We start from the raw sequence: 17726 nt of genomic DNA on the forward strand, positions 1-17726 counted from the left end.
GTGAGGTCCTCTGTATGCATGATCTCATTTACTCTTGAAAACCACGTTCTGATGGTCAGGGGAGAAGGGAGAAGCGTAGGGATTCACGCTCTAGCCCTATTCACCAGATGTACTAGTACAGTTTTGCAATATATTTTCAGAGGAATGTTATTGTGAAGCAGAAGGGAAAAGGTAAAGTCGAATCCTCTTGAACCAGGATGTCGGTAAGCTCTCCCGCACCCAAGTCCCATAGAACCAGGCATTCCAAAAAAATATGTACCATGGATCCAGTAGCTCGGTGAACTCACCAGGTCTCCAGGACACTCGAAAAAGCCATCTAAATTAAGATCTTATATCCCAGGTTCCTGATAGCCACTGGAAAGGGAGGCCAACTGTGAATTTTGTGAATGTAAGAAATGTAAAGTTCTTTTTCCAAGGTATGTATACAGGAAACGACGGGACTTGCTCCAAGGTGTTGTGGGTAAGGTCCTGATATAGAACTACTTCTGTGTTCCGAAAGACAATTGCATTCTGCATTCTGGCCGCTCTCATAATAGCTTCCTTCCTGCAAGCGACTTAGTACATGCTGTGAACGTGTGGTGTCAGATGGTTTAAAGCCCATTACTTGGTATAGGCGACCAATCTCAATGGGGGTGTCAGATCATCTCTGGGGAGTGCTACACAGCTGCTTCCTACCCATGCCAAGCATGGGAGCCTCAGACTCCATTTTAAAAGCTGTAGAAAGACAGAGGAACTTGCAGGAGCTGTGAGAAAGCACCTCCTTAACGAGCTATGAGTATGAGCCACCCCCTGTATTTCTTTAATTTAAAATTCACTTGTTAATTCTGTTTATCATCTATTTTCTTTTTAAATATAGAAATTATGGTGACCCCCAAACCTAATGTTATCCCCCAACTTAAATCGCAAACCTAAAACCTCAATATTTAGAGCGGACCTAAACTCAACATTTTTACTTTACATAGAAGGGTAGACAACCCTTCTAAAAAATGTGAAATGTTTTTTTTTTATATTTGCAACACCCTTTAAAAAAAATAAATAAATAGGAAAAAAAAGGGTGCAGCACCACCCCTTTAAGTCTTGATCGCCGCGGCCATCAAGACTTAATGGGAGCACAGGTCCTCTGACTGCTCCTTCTGTGCAGAAGGGGCATTTTTTCCTCCAAAGGGAAAGAGATGCCTATTTCATGCATGTGCAGTGAGATCGGCTCTTTTTTTTCCACCTTAACAGAGGCTATGTCACCCGATCTCGCTCCTGCGCAGTGAGAAGCACGAGCCCTATTGAGGGATCTGCGGGATTAGGTGTTATTTTTTTTTTTCTAGTTTATTTTGGCATCATTCTCATGCAGTCTGCGAACACTGTGTTCAGTGGGGGCAAAGCTCCACTTGATGCTTCCAGCAGTTGCGAACTAGCATTCCACCACAGGGATGTGTGAGGTCCACGGAGCACCAGCAGTGAGTAGCAGATCCCCCACATAGCTCTGTTGACAGGATACATCAGATTCTGTTGGGGAGTGGAGCCAGAAGCTCCACAAGGGTTGCCATCAGTGCCGCTGGCGTGGGACCCCATAAGGAATGGCAATGATAGGAGCTCTTTTTAGATGCAGATTTGAGCTGAAGCAGGAGGCAATTCTAATTTATTATGATGATATCTCTATGGCGATTATGCGGTGGAAGATTCCATTAATGGAAATTACCTTGTATGGAATGCAGGAATGGTATTGTGCTGGTCAATGATAACTATATAACGGTACACCAGTGCACTATTGAACTTTGTGTCACAAACATACATTTGAGTAAGAATTAATCTGTTTTATATTCTATTAACATCCATGGCGGTCTAATTATGTCAGCATTTTTATGCCAAAAGCAGTAAATTGTTTTGCATGGAAATTTATTTTACATTTTAGACCTTTGATTCTTAGGCATAACTCACTTTAAATTAAAAAAAAAATCTGTTAAAACAAGGGTGCATAAAAATACTAAAACCTGTAAAATAACTATACAGTAGCATCTATAATATATATATATAATATAATGATTTCTTTGTTTTGGTTTCAATAAGGTTATTTTGTATTGAATCCAATACAAAACTATTTGAATTTCCCGCTGCGCCTCCCGAATGCACAAACGCCACCAGGAACTTCCGGGGAACAGCAGTGCACTCGCCTGAAGATCGAAAGAAGAGGACACAGCCCGAGGTTGGGATCCGACAGGCAGGATGCCGATGGGACCAGGTAAATGAGATTTTTTAATGTTTTTAGCTACTTTGTGTGTGGCGCAAAGTTACGGCTTTCAGAATTTTTTTCCCCCGAGCCAAGGGTTATTATACACATATTTATGAAAAGTGCAATGGAGCCATTGTGATTATATTTTAATAATGATTTATACACCGTTAATAGTAGGGTGTACATCATTTATTACACTGCACAAGAACAATTTTGCTACTGCGAATAACACATGTGATTTACATGATACCGAGTGTGCGGATTCCAAATCTGAACTCAGAATTTGCCTATCACATAGAGATTTTAAGTTATAGGTGTGCTATACCTGTTCAAATGTTCGGTAATTGGGTAATGTATTTTTACATGGGAACTTTTTAACAGTTGCAGCTACCATAATGCCTGCTGCGGCCTCAGCTGAATCACGTCCTCTGGTGGCATGCATGTACCAGCAGCAGCTGGGCATGTCTGGGCAAGTCAGTAAGCTGACATCGGAAATAGGTATATAAGGCAAGATGGACCAAGGGCTTGTCACTAGTGCAAAACCATCCTATTGGATAGTACAGCTAGGCCATAGTGAGTCTGCCAGTGCCACATGATGCAGAGTATCCAGTGCCAGTCCCTCCTACATCTGTTGTTACCAACAGTGACATGTCAGAACATGAGAAACAGGAGGATGATGTCGACGTTATGAACCCCAATTTGAAGATGGTAAGCCACATTTTATCAGCCATTCATGTTTAGATGATCTAGTAAGAGACCTGTCTTTGTCGAAAGAGAAGTCTGAATTGCTAGCCTCCAGAAAAAAAAGGAGTGAAATTGGCTACAAAAATAGAAAAAAAAGTCACTTTCCTGATCGTCACACAAAGTTCACAGGTTATTACAAGCTGGAAAACGACATTTGCTTCTGTACCGACATGAGTGGTCTGATGATGGAGTTAGGTTGCAAATACATACCAGGGCAGTGGAGATTGTTCATAGACTCGAGCAAAGCAAGTTTAAAAGCTGTATTGCTGGATAAAAGTAAAAAAAAAACCTTCTGTTCCTCTTGCTGATCCAGAGGGAACGAAAGAGACATACGAATCCATGGAGGTCATTTTGAAATTGATTAACTATTCAGAAAACAAGTGGAATGTTTGTGGTGACCTGAAGGTGGTGGCAGTCCTTCTTGGCCTGCATCTGGGATATACAAAATATATGTGCTTTCTGCGCCTGTGGAAAAGTCATGATGACAGCAACCATTATACAAAGTGAAAGAATGGCCACTCAGACCTGAACACACTGTTGGCCAGTACAACGTGAAGCATAAACTGTCACACACGGAGGGACAGGACCACTAGGGGGCGTATGGAGGTGGTGCAAGCTCTGAGAAGGGCCAAGGTGCAGAGTCTAAGCCGTAACCAGGTTTTCTCCAGAGCCTCTGATGGTGAGGGTGTTGCGCCGCTGGTTACGGTCAGGTTGCGGTCCTTGGGCACACCAAGGTGGGCAAGCATGGTACCAAATCACCGAGCAGGAGAATAGTAAAGGAAAGCCAAGGTCGAGACAGGCAGCAAGAAATAGAGGTCAGGTCACACGCCAGGGGTCAATAGTCAGGGATCCAGGAGACAGACAGCAATGACACAAGGGCCACAGCGGGCACAGGGAACACTGGAGACACTGGAAACAGCAGGAGGCACAGGAGAAGCAGGGATATCCACAGACAGACAGGAACACTGGAACAACACAGGGAAGATGGCTGGGAACCAACAGACTGGACAACGAGGGGTTAACAAAGGAGCTGGACACAGGAAACACTGGATTAAGAGGAAGATGTACAGGAACTAGTTCACAGAACTAGGGCGCTCGGAACTAGTAACTTGTTGCATGAACACAGAATGGTGTCTGTGAGAAAGCTAAATAGCCAGGGCTGGTTAAGAGGCTACTTTCTGATTGGCATGGACAGAGTTCATAAAGCCTGTAAACAGAGGCACACCCAGCATCAGAACTGCCCACATGTGCAGGAGAGAGATGCCTGTGTTTTAGTGAGGAACAGGTAAGTGTGACATTACCCGCCCTATTTACGGGGCCTCCCCACCCACCGGGATCCGGGTTTAAGGGGAAAACGAAGATGAAACCCCTTGGTAAGAAGACGTGCAGACACATCTGTAGGATCTCTCCTCAAGACCAAAACCTTTCCAGTCGATCAGATATATGAGCTTTTTACGAGAAATTTTAGAATCTGAATCAAAATTTGATGGACTTCATATCCCTGAGAAGAAGAGGTTGCAGGAGTAGCCTGTGGAGAGGGATGAGAAAAGCGGTTCAGGACCAACGGCTTTTAATAGGAAGACATGGAAAGCCTTGGGCAGCTTGAGATGTGGAGGAAGGCGTATTTTATACCAAACTGGATTAACCTTGGCAGAAAAGACATAAGGTCTGATGAAACGTGCAGCAAAATTTAGAGAAGGCACCTTGCAACGAATATTCCTGGTGGATAGCCAGACTTTGTCCCCAGAAGAGGTGCCTTACGGCGATGCCGATTCACAAACCTCTTGTAACGGGCAGCCGACTGCTTGACTAGCGAGGATGTTTGCTATAGACAATAAAAAATGGAGACTTCTTAGTGCTGGTGCAAACATGATTGTTGTGAGGAAATTCTGCCCAGGGTAGCAGAGTCACCCAGTCATCATGGTGAACGGATACTAGGGCTCGAAGATATTGCTCCAAGGACTGATTGATTCTCTCTGTCTGCCCATTAGTCTGCGGATGATAGGCTAAAGAGAATTCTGCAGAGATATCAAAGGATTTGCAGAAGCCTTTCCGGAAGCAGTAAGTAAATTGCACCCCCGATCTGACACAATATTAGTGGGCATACCATGATGTCGGAAAGTTTCCCGAATGAAAATTGGCACCAGTGCTGCAGCTGATGGAAAGCTTGGAAAGGTACAAAGTGGGCCAGATCATTGCTCTATTTCTGGTTTCCAAAATTACCCTTCGGCCATTCCATTCTTGTTGGTCACACAGTATACACTCACATAAAGTGGATACATTTCTAATTGCATAATGTGATAATATATAACGTGTGCAAACAGATCTAGCAAATGCAAACAACATCTCAAATATACTTTTAAATAGTGTAAAATATTTTCTGTTAAAACTGCAATAAAAAACAAATGCAGATCATTACCTCTTTAACAGTGTCTGAAAACTCTCCAAACTTCTTTCGAAACACTTCTGATGTCTTCATTGTTTCTGATTCTATTGTTTTCTGCCAAACAAAATAATAAAAACAAAGTATAGCAAACAGCTAAAAAAAAAAAAAAAAATACTAATACATTTAAATACAAAACATGCAAAGTTTAAGCTTTAGGTCTAGTGGGTAAACAATCCTTTTATATACAGTAAAAATTGTTTTTATTTAAAAAATTTAATTGTAATACCTTTTTTTATGCAGCTTCTCCCCTTTCTGTCTCAACCAAGACTAAATGGGAGCACAGAGCCTCCCAGGATACCTATGTCATGCATCCTGGGAGGCTCTTGGCTGCTCTTTCTGCGCATTCCCAATCTCGGAAGGAGCCCTTTCTTCAATGGGAGCTCGATCTTGCGCCTGAAAGAACTTAGGGGCTCCATGGCTCCTTGCTATGAAAGTAATGTAAAGTAACCCTGGGGGTCCCAAAAGTGCAAACAGCAACTCCAAAGTTTAATTTTCACAAGTTTTAAACTTGTGACCCCGATTGAGGTCCTTACCATCCAATAAAAGACCTGCAATCCTTTGCCCTTCCCTTTCCTTTGCCTTATCAGTATGGGATGGACAAAAAAGTAAATTACTACATTTCCAAAACGCTCCGCTGACACCTCTTTGGCAGAACCCAGAGTTTCCTCCTGGATGCAAACAGGGTCGATTTCTGTGGTGGTGTAATAAGGGGTATTTCCGTATTGGCGATTTGTTAGATGACAAAGCTATCATTAGGGGTTTCCATCTGCAAAAGAAATTCTCCTTCCAACAGGTGAAGTCTTTAGATACTATCAAATCAGATCTTTTATCCCAAATAAAATAAAGGTTCGTCTTCTCCTTATCAGACCTGATGTAGGACATCTCTGGACCGATCGACTGCGCTGGGGGATAAGTGTATTATTTTTTTTTTTGGGGGGGGGGGGACTTTTAAGTTTACTTCCTTTTTAAGGGCAGACCTAAATAAAAGAGCCTCTGAGAAATAAATAAATAAAATAAAACAATCGGATGAGAATCAGTAATCGCTAAGAAAGGTGACCCTTGTAATGGTCAAAACAATACTGAAGTGTACGGTTCGACAACGGTTGCCTCATACAACTTAAGACTACACTGACGCCACGCTGTTCCTTCCTTGTTTATCCGTCTCTAGTGCAGTTTGTGAAATTAGTGCAGTAAAAAGGCAAAAATTGTCATTCAGAATATAAGAATTTATTAGAATATTATTTTTGTTTTACTATTAATAAAACATAAAAATTGCAAATAATGTTCACATTTTTCTGTGGACCACTGAAATGTTCTTGGGGACCACTGGTTGGTGACTGCTGGTATATGGTACTGGTTAGAATCCATAAACTGAATGTAAATATCTCCCCTCTTATGTTACAGAGGATATGGAGAGACAGGCACTTTATATCAGTGTTGGCGAACCTATGGCACATGCTCCCCACCTCACTGGCCTCCCATTGGCTGTACTATTGTCCCTTTGCTACCCAGCTGATGTGTATTGAAGCTGATGGGTCTTGATCCAGCATAGAAAGGGTGAAAGTACAGAGGGAGAGTGGAAAGTTAGGGAGGGAGATTTTGTATTGCTCTGTCCTAGTTATGGGAAGTACAGTATCAATTAAGCTGAAGACACTGAACAGAGCTACACAGCCCAGGGACAGGAGTACCAGTCTGCTGTACCCATTGAGGACCAGGTGAACACAAAGCTTGTGGTAGAAGGTAAGTGCCTGTTGAATGTAATGGGGACCCTGTAACTGTGTGTTGCTGTCCACAGTGCTAAAAAAAGTATGTGCAATGTGCTGCATTGCTATGCATTTGGCATATGGTTAGTAAAACTTCCTGCATTCCTGTAATGTGGGATATAAATGGGATTTATTAATAATATTATTATTACTAGTAGTAGTAATAATATTAATAATAATAATAATATTAGTGTCATTAATTTTGCTGTCTTCACACTATTAGGAAGATGTTGATTATTTTCTGTCTTAGCGACAACGTCTTAGTTACCGAAATAAATGAAGGTGGTTATTCTGCACTGTGGTGATGGCATCAAGCATAAATGTCTTTAAGATTGTATTGGAAAAATTCCTAGAGAAAAAAGTCTATCACAGATTACTAGCCATGATGGGTTTGTGCTACCTCCTTAATATAGATGTGGGCCACTGTAAGATACAGGAGCTTGACTAGATGGGCCATTGGCCTGATCCAGCGGGCTTTTCTTATGTTCTTATCAGGTTATCAGTCTTATCAGGTTGGTGCTCATTGCTGGTGTCAGGTTATGGATTGGTTCTGTCATAGAGAGCGATTGCTGTACATTGCATGAATGGCATTCGATCTGTTCGTCCAGTACACGACAGTGACATCACATGACCCGTGTAATGCTTGGTGTTATGGGATAGGTTGGTGTGCAGGGTTCAGCTCTCTATTGCCTGTGTGTGTGCCATAGGACAGGACACACATAGACCTCATTGTAGGGGCATTGTCAGCGGTAACTTTGTATGAGCTGCTGTCCATAACAACCAACCTGGGCTCCTGGTAATTGGAAAATTAGAGCTTGTATGAATGATTGAGCTCTGCACCGAAAAAAAACGAAAAAATTCAAAACAACGCTTATAGCACTGCAGACTCCATAAATCATAATACAAAAATTAATAATAACAAACCATCATTCAATTACTAATACCTATGATACTACTACATAGTTCTCCCCTGAGGGTTTTAGCCGGTTGCTCTGCCTGGCTGCTGTGAATACCCCGCCCACCTCTCCTCGGCAGCTCTCATCCTCGGACGCACGGATCTCAGTAAGGCTGCTCTGTGTCATCTGTGCTCTGTGTCATTCGTTCAGAGGATTGCTGCTGGGATGAGAAGTGAGCACACAGTTCAGCCTTCATGTGAAGGGGACACAGGCAGCCCCGCCCCCATCTCATAGCACGAGCTGGGATTTATATTTAAAAAAAAAAAAAGGTGCCGGTGAAATGTATCCACTGCTAGGGCTGTGTGTGAAGTCTGCATGTCGTTCTGCATCCTCACAGCTCTCTGTGTAAAAACCTCCATATCTCCTAAACTGTATGTCACAATGACCTATTATTTTCAGGGTGTACAGGGGACCCTCATAGATACTAGTTAATACAATTTCAGCCCCCCAGCTTTAAATAATTTCAAGATATGGGGTTCACAAATGTAAAAAGTTATGAAAATTGAACTTTGGGGTTGCTGTTTCAGAAGAAAGTGCAACTAGGAGTCCTAAATTGAAAATGCAAATTGAGGACGCCGAGGCCACTAACATAACAAGGAGCATTGGGGTGGGCCCCTAAATATATACCTACCTGTCACAAATCTATACCTATGAAACTACTGTCTGCTTCTCTTCTTTGAACCCCAATTTCTCTGAGGTGGGAGGTACAAAACTGAAAATATGGGTGCAGTGGTAGGCACATTCTCCCCTTACAATCTCATTACTACAGCATCATTAGAACATAAAACACTGCCCATCAAAATGGGCCACACATTCCTGTCCACTTAACTAACATTCTGAACTTCAATTAGGGAATGGAGAGGTGTAAGAAACCAAAAATATAGCTACAAGTGGGGAACATCTGTGACTAACATCCCCTAAAACTTCATCACTATGGCATTATTAGAAAATGAACCCTGCCCACTAAATTTTATTGAGGTTGAGGTACAGGAAGGTTACAGTCATGTGTAACAAGGAAGTGCATTTTGATGGACATTTTTTTTTTTAATTATGTAATGATGCCATGGTGATGAAAGGTGATCGCCACATGTGTCTCCCACTTCCACCTATATTTTTCTCCCTGCACCTCCTAATTCTAGAGAAATTGGGGTTTGAGGTAAGATGAAGACAGATAGGTGTAAAAGAGCAGGCAGCAAACTTTGCTAGGTATAGGTTTATGTTCGCATAATGCCATAGTAATTACATTATAGAAAGGTTTAGCCACAAGTGTCCCCCACTTGCACCTACAGTTTCAGTTTCCTATGCCTCCACTTGTACCTTAAAAATTTCAAGGTAATACAAGCAACAAAGCAAAGTTTAGGAGATATGAAGGTTTGAACACAGCGAGTTGTTAGGCTGCAGAATATGACAAGCAGCTTTTACACACACAAAGCTATCACACTGCGCTGCCGATGACATTACACACTGCGGATAAACGTCACAGACAGTGTTTTTTATAATAGAATATGGACAGTGATGAGAGGGGTTCACTGGCTGTCTTGTCCCCATCTGATATCACATGCATGATGCTATTAATGCACCGCCACATTTTTAACATTATATTAAAGAGTGACTTTCTCTGTTATGTAATGGAAAAAATATGCGTTTTTTGTTTTTGTTTTTACACTTTTTTGGAGAGGACCTCTCGCCTTCAGTCTTTACTTCCATTTCGGTAAGGACCAAAGGGGAAATCCACAGCCTCCTGGGATTTTTGTGTCACATATCCCAAGAGGCTCTGCACTGTGCCTTGTGTGCAAGCATCTTCAGAGGCTTTCTTATAATGTAAAAAAAGTGTTCAATCTCATGCATGCGCAGTGAAAGGCAACATTGGACGTACAAGTGAGCATTAGAGAGGTGGAAGGTGGAAGCTGACCAGTGTGGGCCCACTGGGCTAATTTTGTAAAAGGATCAAGTGAAAAAAAATCTTTTCACAAAAGTTCACTTTAACTAAATATAGACACAGGAGCACATCTGAAGTACGGCTGAATTCACACCGGCAGTAAGGTTACATTTGTCCAATCCTCATGCCAGGAACCACTGCTGCTTAAAAAATGTCTAGCCCTGAAAAAGCCCAGCACTTACTGCAAAAAGTCACTCAGGAGGGGTAAATGTTTTTTGCTGCCAATATGAACTAAGCCTAACTTGTTACACCACATTCCCTATACTATTACACCACTACAAAGGAATACTTTCCTAAAACTTAGAACACTAGTAAGTTGGGTCACAATACACGGCATAGGACAGTTGTGGCAAAATACATAGAATAGAAAAATTGGATATACAAATGGGGCAGACATTACAAAGTTGGAACAAAGTATAGGGAGAAGGTAGAACACTGAAACAATAAGAGGTTACTGGATACCCATGACATATACAACTGGGAGCACTAAGTTTGCAGTGTTTTGCCACAACCCCTTTTTTACCACCCGGCTACAGCTTCCAACCACCCGGCAGAAAAAAAATTCTGGGTAACCTTTCCTACTATACTCGCACCTTCTAAATACATACTATTGCATCTGAAATATACCACATCTCCCTGCCATCCTTTATAATTCTAATTGGATTAACCAAAGCCTTCACCTCATGGAATGATTGATTCACCAATATCTTCACCAGTACCCCTTTACAGCAATCACAAGATTTATCACAAGATTTTTTTTGTTAACTTAGTTATGTGCCTGCCATGAGCTACTCCTCAACTCCCCACTCATTGTCGGGTACAATTTATTTTCAGTGACAGGAATGGATCAGGCAGCCTGGGACAGCTTAACCCATCTTTGATCACAACATTTCTCTCAGTCTTGTCTACCCCTTCCCACAGGTAGGTAAATGACAACCTCTCTCTAATACAAAAACCCCATCCACTACCCTGAAAGACTCACATGCCATACTGTCTTGGAACATGGAAGGCCTTAATCATCCCATTAAACAGATGGAAGAATTACAGCCGCTCGTGTTCCTTTAACTTAGATGATGTTCTCCAATAACTGAGGCATTTCAGCTTCAACTTACCCACCCCTTTAGCAGACTCCAGATACACCTGGCTGCAAGTATCCATGCTTATTGACCACCACTTTACAACATTATTGCAAGAAGGAGTGGGAATCAAGAGAAGGCTTTAAACAAAAAGCTCTATTTTCACCACAGGTCAGGTTCACAGTAAAAAGTATTATTTTAGAATTTTAGAATAATGTATGGAAAGCCTATTTTAACATACAAATTTCTTGCGAGCATGCTGCAGAGCTTCAGATTCTTCTAATTTCTTTGCTTCCTCACGAAATTTTTTAATGTTGTCTTCCATCTCCTTGTTTTTTGATAGTTCTTGCTTGATATTATCAAGGAGCCCAGCAAGAAATCCTCGTCTATTGTGAGATGAATAGTATCGCAACTGTAAGTGAAAGAAGAGATAAAGTACTTTAGTTTGTTATTTTAGTGTAACAAAAACACAAATGGATAACAAAAAAAAACACAAACAGGAACCAAAGAAGAATAGCTTTCTAATTAGGTTAGGTCCTTCTTCCAAAAAAAATGTTTTTAGTTTTTTTCATTTACTACAACACTTTGTTTTTAACATCATTTTGTTAAAAAAGATATACAACGCACAAAATAAAACAAATATAACTATATTCCAATACAATTTTTAGGCAATCCGATCATCAAATTTCCCTATCTTGAACTCCAGCTCACTGTCATTCATCTACTTTTTAAATCAATCAACTCCACTGAAAATGTGGATTTCAGTTTTGGAGTAATTAGGGAAGGTTTAAAACCACATAAGTGTTTACTAACCTCCCTGGCAGACTGAATAATAAGCATTTTTAAATGTCAAAACAGTACATTTAAAATTACTTATTTTCCCTTTTCCGCCTGGTCCCACCTCCCAGCCGCATGCTCGCACTGCCCAGCCCGGCCGGCATCTGCTTTCCCTGGCCTCGCATCCCCAACGTTCACAAGCTGGGGACGCAGATGCTGTCCAGCATCTTTGTAGCCTGGCGATGCGGGAAGCGGGTGCCGGGCACCGCTGGAGGGCGCTGCGGGAACATGGGGACCAGGTAAGGCTTAAAACTTCCTGGCAATTCCACTCTGGGTTACCTTTTCGTATGAATAATTCACTACAAGCCACACTTAGGATTACCGCTAGAGAGGTTAATATAACCAAATCCACTAGGTAGACTTATAGTCGATATTGTTTCAGTTTTTTACAAATAAAAAAGGCAGACAAAAAGGGGGCTTTAACTTCAATTTTCATAGGTCATATAAAGATTGCATTTTGTTGTAAACCATTCTTTACTACATTTACTGCTGTCAATTAAACAGATAGTAAAAATGTATATACTGACCCCAAGGACAGTCAACATTAGATTCTAATCCCCACTGCTCCAACAAAAATCCTTTTACAAGACTATTCTAACATTCAGTGCATGTTATTTACTTGTTTTTGCAAACATTCAAAAGCCCAACACTGGTGTTTAATGCTGCCTTGTTGGTTGTAATATTATAAGCCCCAGAAGACCCAATCCAGCACGTAGTGTAATCAGGTAGTTCCTTAAAAGTATAGGGTTATGATGTGCAACAAGGGAGGAGCTTGTGCAACAGAATTTTCTAGAAGCATTATGTTTTGGTTAGAAGTGACAGGATCTAAAGTTTTTAAAAACGTAGAAAGGCCTATGGAGTGCAACCCATATAAAGGTGGGCTTATTGGGTGGGAAAATGGATTGTGTCATTTACTGAAGGATATTCAGAAAGTGTTAAAGATGGTAAGGGAGAGAAGATCCATACAGAGAAGTAAACAAGTCATTTGGTATTGGCTAAGCGAAATTTAAAACATAAAAATTTTAAGTATTAATATTTAGGAGAATAATATAAACAAGAGTTGTGATAACTTTGTCCTAAGATATTGCCTTGTGTTGATGTTTTGCAACAAGGCAACAGTGTTCACATTACCATCCCAACATCTGGTATTCAATTAGTGCACCAACTGGATTCAAGATGTAGACGGTCACTAACAGACATCAGTGGCTTTCCACTTCTGGCATCCAATTAGTGCACCAATGAGGCACACCTTCACCTATCAGCTAATAAGCAAGGGTTTAACATAGTCTTTTGTTCTACTTTACATTGGGTGATGCACATTTGTAAGACATGTTTTAGCAGTAACAGCAACAGCAGTGTAAGCGGTTGGGACAATTAAGTATGAGAATTTCTTGGTCACCACCATACTCTGCCTAGAAATATTTAAAAAAATTAGCAATATATATTGTATAAATCCTTAATTACCTAAAAGCAAATCTAGTATCTTTTACCAACCCAACATATAGAGTTAGGTTCATAAAAAATAGGTGGCTCAAACAAGTTTTGTTACTTTAAACATAGAGATTTTAGGACCAAAAGGTGCAGCAAGGTCTGGGAGACCTTCAACATTGTCAAATGGTAAATTTGTTATCGTTTCTTGGGGTTTTTTTTTTTTTGTGCAAGATCTGTGAATCACAGTTAAAACAATTGCCAAGACAAGATAGATATCCTGAGTATGTGATGGGTTTGTAATTTCACCTAAGTGGATACCAAAATATTTGATAGTTGACAAAAAAAACAATATTGAGTTGTTTTTTTAGCATTCAATCCAGTGATTATTTTTTGGAACATGGTTGCACTAATTTGATCTTGGTCAAACAGTTCTTTGAAGGGTGGCATCCCAAAGATCCTACTGCAAGGGCAATTTACCTATTTTCTAGCTTACCACTATGGGAAGAATCCCTACAACATTGAACACTTATAAGGATAGAGCAGAGACTTAAAGAAGTAGATTTTGCTAATAATAGAATTAAAAAAGGGTGTTTGTGTGTTGTATTCCACAGGCCTAACAGCTCTGGAAAGACACAACAGATGAAGGAGGAATCCAACACAACATTCTGAAGTGTTGGATTCTTATGCATTCTGCGGAGCTCATGAAGGAAAAAGCAACAAATGAAATGGCACACACATATGTATCTATTACACTTTAATAAACACACTTAACCTCCCTAGCGGTTCATTTCTTTACGGTTTTATATGTCTAAAAGCGGTACATTGTTTTTAGTGAAAATTTATTTTACAGTATAATATATTAGTATGAGTATAATAAAGTTTGAAACAAAAAATCATGTAAAAATAATGAATTAAATAAAATAAAACATCTATGTATTTAAAAAAACATTTTTTTTAATTTTTCCTAAATAAAAAAAAAATATTATATTCATATTATTATATATACTGTAAAATAAATGTTCTTGAAAACAATGTACTGATTTTACACATATAAATCAAATGTATTGCATTCAATACAGATATTTTGCATTGAATGCAATACTAATGGTTTTTGAATTTCCCGCCCCGCTGGCAATGTACACACGCACCAACGTCACCGGGACCTCCCCGGTGACTCATCGGATGCAGAAGCCAGCTGGAGGAAGAAGGAAGAACACAGAGATCGCAGCCATGGACGATGCGGGACGTCGGTGGATCAGGTAAGGCTGTATTTACTATCACCTTCCAGTGCTCAACCCAGAAATTTTTTTAAGCAGGGTGGGAAGAAATTTTAGGTGGGTGGCAGCCCCTGTATTGTGACCCAACTGTTCAGTAATCACCCAAAAACAGCCGGGTGGTTACTGAAATGTGCCGGGTGGTGCACCCGGCTAAAAGAGGGTGGGGAGAACAGTGCCTTCCATAGGTATACATACCCCGAGTCACACTCGGGGTTACCGCTAGGGAGGTTAAATACAATCCTTACCTGAACCTGGAGACAGGGTTTACAAAATTAGTTGCATATATGTAATTTATAAAACAAGTGTGGTCACACTCAGAACAGAAGGCTTGTTATGTATACCACATCATTCTGCCCTAAGCTTTTTCACAAAATAAGCAATGGCCCTGGTAGGTATTCAGGCCATCCTAAACAAATAATTCCCAGGATGCACAACTCTACTATTTAGGAGAGCTTGCTGTTGATGCCTATGCATTAAAGTCTGATCACTAATTATTTACTTTTACAAAGGGACAGATTTCAAAGTTTCTAGATACACAGTGTTTTTACTCTTTATATAGCTAAATGAGGGACAGAGCTGTAAATATTACTTTGAGGGACAACATGTACCTATATACCTGTAAACTTTTAAATGCCTAGATTGAAGAAAAACTTGCAAATACTTATCTAAAGAGTGGAAATACACTAGAAATTATCTAGACTGAATACCTATGTAGTGCTGTTTAAGGAGCTTAGGGACATCTTTTTTTAGTTTAGAAAGATGTTTGTTTATTTGTAAGGCATAGCCCAATAATCTACAGAAGTTAAACGGCACTATAGACAGCCCTTATAAAGCAAACCTACACCCTGGTACACCAGGGCTCTGATGTGGCCAACAGTTAATGATCTGAATTGTAGCAAACTTTCAGGGAGAGATTGTCAGTTTGAGAGTGAAAAAGATCAAAATAAATAAAAGTAAAAATGCATAATTCTCACGATTCTCTATGTAGAGCTGGCAGGCTGCCTCTGCAAAAAAGTCTGATAACCCTAATTCTGATCCAAATAACCAAAGGTCCCAGCAGTAATCATCTTTTGTCCAATTATGGTGAGCCTGGGGGTAATTGATAAGTGTTGTAGATTGACAGAAGTAGCAATCTGTGTGGTTTCTTATGGCTGCAGCCCTTACAACTGCATGGTTTGTGGTGCTGTGCATTCAAACTTTTTTTTTTTTGAGAATATTTACAATCACAGATAGTCATGAAACCTAAAAAAAGAATACATTCATAGAACAAAGGAGAGAAAGAGTTTTTTGGCAGGGTTTTTAAAGGGTTGACACATTGTCCTTTAGGGCATCCAGTATACGTAAACTTCAACCACCGCTAACATTTCTACTTTATCCTTTTTCAAACAGCAAAAACACACTTTATAAAAATGGCAAAAAGGCAGTACATCAAAGGCAAGTGCATTGAATACAATCGTCAAGTATACAGGCAATTCAATATAAGTCTTTACAAGGGCACTTTAACCAACAGAGACAGACAACGAAATCTTCCCAATTCAGATGTTCCATTAATAGAGGAATTAGGGGATAAACCAATAGAATCCATCTACTAAAGATTAAGGGCTAAAATGGTTCAGGCATCCTGTTTTATTGTTGTCCATGCAGCTGCGTAAAGTTTGGGGCTGATTGTGGGTCTTCAAACACTTTGGTTTCACCGCTCCATGTGACAAAAGCTTAGCCAGATACATTAAGAAAATCTTTTTCCCATGTTCACCAATCATTTACACTCTGTGGTGGAGAAAAATGTTTCTGTTTCTGTGTGAATGAAGGGTGACTTCATGATAATTGGTTGTGGATTTTGAATTATTTCTGGGCATGGGTATTGTTGGCTGGGAGATTTGAAACCATCATGAAGTACATGGTGAGCAAACAAAGCAAATGTTGACTGTTGCACGTCACTGGGGTTCTAATAAAATTGAAGGTTTTGAGCGCCAATTACAATTTTCAAAGTGCTTTAATTTATCCTCCCATTGAGGAGATAAAAAATGTATTTTCAGTAGGTGCCAGTTAAAGTTGTGCTCTTTTCAAATGCCAGATAAGGCATATACTTGATAGAGCGGTGAGCAGTAAACAACCAATTAGTGGGAGTCACAGATTGCCTCCACTTTGAAGACTATTGGTTTCCTGTAACAGTAAGCTCCAGAGCAAGAATGACAGCTCAGCACTGGAAAAGAGAATTCCCCTACATTGAGTTGTGATCATGGACCTGGTAACTTTCAAATTTTAGGGCTCAGTGCTCTGTTTCTGCAGTTGAACTGCATGTGTAATAGAGCCCTCCCTATAAATGCAGTTTGTCCCCTAAGGGCAAATCAGGCTGCAATTCCAGCTACAAAAGGTCAACATGGGTCAAGATTAATGTGCAAAAAGATGACAGGCTTGCAAACAGGATTCCCAAGGAGCAGTGTTATCATGTGGCTTTTTTGTCTGGTTCCAGCCTGGAAGACCAGTAGCGTAAAACTGTTACAGTAAGTGGCTTGTTTTTAATTAGTGGGGTTCAATACAAATATCAAGTAAATAAAGAGTTTATAGTATGGAATAATATGAGATAAACTACATTTATCTGAAATCCACTTATACTCGCGGTTGCTGGGTAATGGGGAGTTTGCTGTAGGTTTTTGTTTGGGCAGTATAGTTTAGGCAATATCCGCATTGTCTTGTTAAAAGAACAAAAAAAACCTAGATATTTTACTATACACACACACTATCTGCCCCTACTGGATTTCATTACTACATAAAAACCAGGTCCATTCTTGAATCAGTACCACATTCCCTAATTTCACAATATCCTTTTAACAACTATTATAGGACTTTCAAGGTACACATTCTAAACATACATCTTTATTAATACATGTCCATGAATAAGATACCTCTTCTATTAGAAGGCATATAAAAATACAGCATGTTCATAATCCATACTTATCGTGTACCTCTCCGCATTTTGCTCCTTCAGTAAAAAAACACCATATGGTGTTCTATAATAATATAATACCACAT

At 40.1% G+C, this 17726-nt stretch overlaps 1 protein-coding gene across 1 annotated transcript in view; it reads right to left on the reverse strand.

Annotated features, from left to right (window-relative positions):
- TIMM44 (translocase of inner mitochondrial membrane 44) overlaps positions 1–17726 on the reverse strand; it is a 97359-nt gene that overhangs the window by 67245 nt on the left and 12388 nt on the right. Inside the window, exons 3-4 of the mRNA XM_072405059.1 lie at positions 11390–11560; positions 5388–5468 (exon numbers count right to left, since the gene is read on the reverse strand). Coding sequence (XP_072261160.1) covers positions 5388–5468; positions 11390–11560 — 252 coding nt within the window. The remainder of the gene's footprint in view (positions 1–5387; positions 5469–11389; positions 11561–17726) is intronic.

The sequence above is a fragment of the Pyxicephalus adspersus genome, chromosome 3 (assembly GCF_032062135.1).
Source record: "Pyxicephalus adspersus chromosome 3, UCB_Pads_2.0, whole genome shotgun sequence".
Lineage (NCBI taxonomy): Eukaryota > Metazoa > Chordata > Amphibia > Anura > Pyxicephalidae > Pyxicephalus > Pyxicephalus adspersus.